This window comes from Apiospora kogelbergensis, assembly GCF_038363985.1.
Source record: "Apiospora kogelbergensis strain CBS 113332 chromosome Unknown utg000001l_segment0_segment0, whole genome shotgun sequence".
NCBI classification, from domain to species: Eukaryota; Fungi; Ascomycota; class Sordariomycetes; order Amphisphaeriales; family Apiosporaceae; genus Apiospora; species Apiospora kogelbergensis.
This window is the reverse complement of record NW_027117418.1, coordinates 2,044,324-2,051,484: the sequence shown is the minus strand read 5'-3', so window position 1 is coordinate 2,051,484 and position 7,161 is coordinate 2,044,324. Positions and strand designations below refer to the sequence as shown.

The 7,161-nt window shown below is 51.5% G+C and overlaps 1 protein-coding gene across 1 annotated transcript; it reads right to left on the bottom strand.

Moving 5' to 3' along the window:
• Positions 1-5,037: 5,037 nt before the first annotated feature.
• Positions 5,038-6,612, bottom strand: PG998_000644 (uncharacterized protein; the record flags this gene model as incomplete). Its single annotated transcript, XM_066867462.1, has 4 exons — positions 5,038-5,427; positions 5,475-5,845; positions 5,898-6,134; positions 6,195-6,612. 4 exons carry the CDS (start codon positions 6,610-6,612, stop codon positions 5,038-5,040), a joined length of 1,416 nt encoding a protein of 471 aa, XP_066735877.1.
• Between the last annotated feature and the right edge of the window lie 549 nt (positions 6,613-7,161).

The window sequence follows — 7,161 nt, the reverse complement described above, 5'->3', positions numbered from 1 at the left end:
CTATGACCATCGATGCAACTATTTAGCTTGTTTATCACGTATTGTTGTCGTGCCTTATGCCAGCATCGCCCGCCCACTACTTTGCAGCATCGCACGTCCTGTCGATCATCCACTTGTAAGGCGTTGTATATATGTGCGTGCGTGTACGTGTCACGCCTGGATAGAAGCCGTAACAACCTCCGTGTTTCTCTATGCCCACTCCGATCTGCTTGCCTCTTCGGTCCGACTTTCCGTGTATATAAAATGCATATGGAAACAACACATGTATGTATGCTGTGCAATGTGACCAAATCGGGGGTGAATACTGGGTTAGGATACGATGGAGGGACAAACGGAAACGGATAGACGGGCAATGGCGGGATCCTCGTCCTACACGATGACTCACCTCTTCATATTCGATGGATGAACGGATGGGTGCGGGATCCTCGTCCGACACGAGTGCTCACTTTGCGGAAGAGGCCAGCCGGCCTTACCTCACGCATCTCAAATGCATAGTGTATACGTGGGTTCCAGACAAATATAGATACACATGCAAATCGGGTATCCCTCTCCCTCTCATCGCATGAACGTATAGACGACCAATGGACCAGGTCAAGTACGGCCGGCTTCGTCTCGGGCTCCTCATCCCTCCTCCCTCTATTCCGAGTTCACCTTCAACTCATCTCACGGTGTATGTAACAAGGGAAAGGGGGCATCCTCTTCGTATCCAAGCGTCCCCGAGTTCGTTGACTACTCGTCGTTTGCACCGAACCCGTTTACGTTCCCTGCCTATAGCCTGCTTACGCTACCCATGCCCCCTTACCCGGCCTCTGACTTCGTCTGGGCACTAAACGTTTTTTTTTTTTTCCCGCCGCGCAATATCCATTATTCCATAGGGAATACCCCAATATTGACCTGACATATTTGTTGTAGCCACCTCCATCGGCTACCGACCATGTCTCTTGACATGCCTTTCTTTGCCTACTTCCCGCCAGGAAGGATTGCCGTATGCAGCACAAGGCGTCATCATCGTGTCACCCAAATGCAACCCCCCACGGCGGCGGCTTATATGCAAAGAACTAAGCAGCCACTTTGACCACGAATTGTTGTCCCAAAGCGGTTACACAGAAAACGCCCTCGGCAAAAGCTCTCACACCCTGAACTTTCGTTTCCGTCCATTTCACCATATTACTTCTAGAAAGAAGCCTGTGGTCTGGTCTGGGCAAGTGAAATTCTGACCAATGCAAGATAGGGAAAAAAACGGGGGGCAGAAGTAAAGCCATCGTATTGCAGATTACCATGCATAGGAGTGGGTGAACGCTAGAATCATCTGATGGAACAGCCATGGGGACGTAGTACCGGGCCTGGGCAGCTAGGGGAACTCATCCGGGGACCTGAAGTGCATATTGATTGCATGCGGTTGGCGAGCGACGCGCATGTAAGCAGTAGGCAGAGTCTGCCTGCTCGCCTTGCCGCCCGTCTGCCTGAACCTAATGTGGACTGGTATATGCTTCTGAATGAAGCAAGTACCGGCGTTTGAATTATCTTTCAGCTGCACCATCGCTGCAGAAGCTAGACGAGCATTGCATACCCTTCCCTTCAGTATGATCGCCCATGACGCAGCAAGAGGTATGTATGTACGAGATGACGATGGCTTGCAATATTGGATTCCGGATCAAGAGCCGCTGGCATCCGGCCAATAACTTACGTGCGGCGCGCCAGGGGGAGAGCAACAAAGAAAGATATACATTCAATTGTCTCGGCATCACCTCAAGAGTACTACTAGCCCAGCAAGCCGCCTGTGGGTGGTTGGGCGCTTCCAGATCGGCTTTGCGAGGCTGAAACGGCATGATAAAGAGATGATCTAAGAACCTCATTTGGACGTGTTTCGGCCCCGTCGGCTTAACTCACTTCAATCTGGCACAATGCACAGTAAGCAGGTAAGCGAAGCGAGTTGGAAAGGGTGTCGGTAGAGTCTGGATGACACGATAGGAGCGGCGTACAGTGTTCTTCCCGATGGGCTCCTCTCATCGGGGTAGCTCACGACCAGGTAGCCGGAAACCAGGATCGGCTAGGTAGTGCCCCCTGTTGGATTGCAACCGGAAGTCAGACCGGTGCAGATAGTGGCAGTAGTAGTATTGGTGCCGTTCCGTAGATGTCAGCAACTCGGGACCTGTGGGAATGTCAGCTAACGTTGCAGCTTCCCACCCTCCCCCTTTCCACGCCCCCTGGCCTGGGCTTGCTGCTTGCTGCAACGAGCCGCCACCGTTGTTATCGAGGAACGAGCGTACATGGACGGCTGCAATGGGTACGGGCGCCGCCTCAGCCAGTGCGGGATTACGAATGAGGGGGAGGCTACTAGTTTGCGTACGCGAAGGGCCGCACCCCATGTCGCCCAATGGAGGCGGAAGATGGATACGATATCTTGCGCATTATCATTCTCTGCGTCCCTAGTGTTGCAGCCCTGGCCTGCATGAAAGAGATGCACACGTCTAGCTGGCTATGGGTTGATCGGCAACCAGCCAGTCCAGCTGAGCTTTCTTTCCAAGACAGCCTCTCGGCGGTCTGATTTGTAAGTTAGCTGGCTGTCAGTGACCGTCTCGGCCGGTCCTGGGGAGGATCTTCGCACGATCAAACATGGATCTCCCTGCTTGTCACCTGCAAATACAATATACGCAGCTCGTATTGTAACAGCCAGGAAGTGGAGGTGACAGCCAGGCACTGTGCTGTTGTTCGCTGTGTTATTGGCGGTGCTGTTGCCCTGCTATTTGCAGGTGGTGAAGCGCCCGAGGCCAGGCCGAACAGGGAACAGCATGCCTGGATGCTGCCTGAGCTGTCCTGTTCTGGGCGGCGCAGAAGAGCAGCAGTCGACATGTCATATACTGAGATTTCGTGATCTAGCCGAAGATGGCTTACCTTGCGGGTTGGAGGACGCCGATGCAATGGACGGGGAAGGAGAAGAGAACGCTTCGAGATGCAAGTGAAGGTGGCCTCTGAATAGGGCAGCGCATGTGGGTCTACATGCAAGCCGTACATTGCCGGCTTATAAGAATATCCATCTTGTATTCGATATATCGATTGCAAAATCATCTTATCCCGAGCGCCCGACCCTAATCTCGATCATCGGCAACCTCTCCAAGTAATTCGTAGGAACTCATCCAACCTATCTGGCATTGCGAGGGGGGAATGTGACATGTTACGGGGCCCCTTTTTGTGCAGAGTAGCATGCAATCCCACCCTACCCTGCGAGCCTGTTAACTTCCGATTGCCATCACCCGCCGTATTGAAACAATACTTCCAATTATAACCCTTTGAGGTCGCCTTCTATGTCAAACACAATAAGTCGTCTACGAATCAGCAGGCCTGGCTTTCGTTTCACTGTCGATTTCCGATGCCGAAAAGCTACGGTTGCATTTGGGGTAGGTAGCACGCGCATCGGCATGGGACGACCCGTTGATGGAAATCGTTGCAGGTGCTTGGATGTCGTCCTTGGTATTTGTCTGCCAGATGGAGTAAGTAAGAAGAGGGGGGGGGTGACATAACCCCAGACTGGCAAGGCAGATGTGGCCCAACATCACTGGCTGGCTGCTGATGACTGGCAGCGTTTGATGTGTGGATTGTAAAGTTTGCTTGGAGCATGATATAGGCATGGCAGGCCGTGCAAACACACGCCTGATCATCCTGATTGACATATTGGATAGCAGTCCATTGGGAAAACGGATATGCACGCCATTCCCGTCAGAATATGCAGGACCTTTCACCTGTCAAGCACTGGCACCATCGCCGTGCCATGTTGTATGCCAGTTTGACGTTGTGGCGCTTGCTTCTTCTCCTCACACCGTGCTGCAAAGTAGCATTGCAACGTGCACCCTGATCACACAAGTCGCAAGGCTAAGAAGAGATATGCAAGCTGGAAAATAGGCAGTCACTCCTTTGTCCGAAATGGTACATGAAAACATGCCCTGGAGCCAGGCCTGGGCGATTCACTAGGCGGAAGCACTGCAGTAAATGAAGCATATACCATATAAATTTGGTTTTCCATATCAGAGTAAAGCTGGCCCGTCCGATGAGGGTGTCTGGTTCCAATGTGTCTGGCAAAGCACCCAACTCGACAATACTGGGTAGCATGATCCGCCACTTGCTCATAGACTTGACATATCACATGCTTGAAAACCAAGTGTTGGTCGTGACCATAAACAAACAACCCCTATCCGACCCTTTCCCCTTTTCCTCCGATGCCCAACCATATCATGAAATGGGGCAGCCTTCCCATTCCCTCGAAGGGTGCTGTGTGGCCCAACGAGGCAAGCACTGCCGCAAAGCCGCAAGATTAGGGTAGAACCGATCTGGAACGACGTCAAATAACCGTTCGATGAAGGGAAATAGGCATGCTTTGGTTAGAAGACTGAGCCACCGATGCCGTAGAAACACAAATACCAGCCCTCCTCGCGCCGTGTGTGAAGGGCATAGAAAGCGCCCTCGCGACGCTATACTTGTCAGACACAGCGACGAGTTTCAGACAGAGAGCTCAGGAGACGACCCGTGGCCAATATTCGTGGCAACATAATATAACAAAAGAGAAATAATAAACAAAGCGCATGTTGCCTCTCCGCCGACTGTATGACTCCACGCTTTTTGGTAACGGCAGCATCCGTGAGCTCTATAGATGATCATAGGAACCGCCCGATGTACTAGCTGTGACTGGTTTACGAACCGTCCCCAACTGAGCAAAATGAGATAGAAAAATAAAACAACCGAACAGATACCGCGGGCATCCTGTACAACATAGTATGGAACCTCTAATGCTCGGAGATGGGATATCATAGATCATAAGATCGTGAAAAGGTGACTGGGACGCTTAGATTTGTCGCGAAACAGGCCGGTATTCTCATGCAAAAGACAATAACATAATGCCACCGGAAACAGAAAAGAAACATTTGAGCTGTCATATGGCCCCCAGCTCCCAGGCTTTCCAGAGACAACGGAAAGCCCGACATATTCACCGCTGTCCCGACGTGATCCAATATTCATAGCACGCATCTCGAACCTCATCTTTCTTTAGGTGAGCATGTTGTGGCCTTGCGTTTCAAGTTTGATGCCGCCGCCTGCAAGACCTCTGGTGTCTGGGTGGACGTAGTCTTGGTATCCTGACGGATGACCCATGTGCCCTGAGTGCATCCCATCAGACCTAAATGCATGCGTGTGAGTCGTGGTTTGGTCTCGTCCCATGTCTCCAAGCATAAATTGCTGCATACTGGGGGCCATCAGGTTGGCGTGCGGTGGAGCTGGGTGCGACGGGAATGTGGCGTTCGGTATCTGGGCAGCAGTAGCCCATTCGTAATTTGCCGCAGTTGTCGCGGGGCTATGGTATGTAGTTGGCGTATGAATCATTGAGGGCGCCTGCTGGCATCGTGACTTGCGTAGGATATCTCTGAAAAGCCTCCGTGGCTATGAAGCGATGGGGCTGAGTGGTTGGTTAAGCCGGAACTGTCGACATAATGCTGTTGTTGCTCAGCAGCTAACTGTGAGTCAAAGATCTGCTGCTGCTGTTGTTGATGTTGTTGTTGTTGTTGTTGTTGTTGTTGTTGCTGGTGCTGGTGCTGGTGATGATGATGTTGTTGATGGAATGCCTCCCGGGCTGGCAGATCACCCATGAAGTGACTGCCCTGGAGGTGAGTTGGACTTTGGCTTGACCCATTGAAGCTCAGTCCTTGTGTCGTTGGGATCCTAGGGGGTGATACTCTGGAAGAAGCTGGGGTGTTATCTTGCTCTTCTTCTGCCCTGTACTGCGACGTCTCGTCACGGTCGGATGCGTATCCATCGCCAGGTCTGTCGTCTGACTTCACATGGACCTTGGTTGTGGAGCCTGCAAGCGGTTAGTAAATAGCGCCGTTGAAAATTAGTACAAGTCGACATACCAATTTGGCCATGTCTGTATCGCTCTTCCTGTGCTGCAACCTTGAAGATCTCGTCGAGCTTAGGCTTCTTCAGCGCATTGTTGGGATTGTCCTTATCAGTAAACCAACCAGAAAGTGCCTCGTTTGTGACGTCCTTGAGCTTGGACACATTGAGGTTCAATTTCTGCAGGTCGGCGTGCTGCTGGTTGTTCGGTACAACGATCATCCTGAGGATGTGGTTCAATAGATGGACTCGTTCTGGATGTCTCATTAGGAAACCAATGTTTGTGTCTCATGGAGGCCCGGGAGGAGACATACCTCGTTTATAAAGATGGTCGGGTTCCTTGTGCCGGACTCGGTCTTCTTTGCCAGTGCCCCAAGGCTGTGGCCACCAGTCAGGCGCCTTCTCATCGCTGCCGGTATAAGGGTGAGTCGACTGCTTCTTAGGCTCGACCGCCTTGATCCAAGCTTTGGCGATAAGCTTGCACGCCGTTTGTTGACAATCCTTGAATCTTTGCTCGTAAAAGTCCCAAAGCTCTTTCTCATCGCTCACTGTGATGGCCCGTGTCGATAAGGTGGGCTGGAGACCTTCGTCGCCGAAATCAGCTGTCTGCCGTAGCATGCCGCCTCTTGGTCGCTTCCTGGCTTTGTATTGGTTGGCGTCGTCGAATCCATCATAATCCTGAGAAAAGCCAGCATCTAGACCACGTCTGCTTCCGGAGTTGCCAGCTGACATCAGACTTGTGTTGTTGTGATCTTCTGTGACTATGTATTAGTGGAGGGTCATGTACGGCCACTCACGTAGGTGCTTACCAAGCATGCATGCCCTGAATTTGTTCTTGTTGAAGAACTTGGTAATGCCTAATCTCTTCTCTTGTGGGAGGCCCAAAGTTTGAACTTCGCCGTGGTTATCAATGTATGCAACGAAGTAGCACGATCCTTCAAGGCGTGCATCTTCACGAAGTGCCCGAGCGATTGTCTGTAATAAGCATGCAATTAGTATAAGGTAAGACAGACAAGTCATGAGGTGACAAACCTTCGGACGGCCTTCGAGTCTTTGGTTTGTCGTCGTCGTATAGCCGTCTTCAGCACTGAAGGGAATCCGGCTAGGGAGGCCGTCCCTTAAGTTGTTCACACCCTGAACCATATTTGCTTTAAAGGTAGATGAGACAGCTTGATGGGTATGTGTGTGGTTGAGCTCCTCAAGTTATAAGCAGGCAGTAGGAAGGAGTATAGTTGAATAAGTGATCACCGGAGCGATTAAGTAAATGGTGATCAAGGTCTT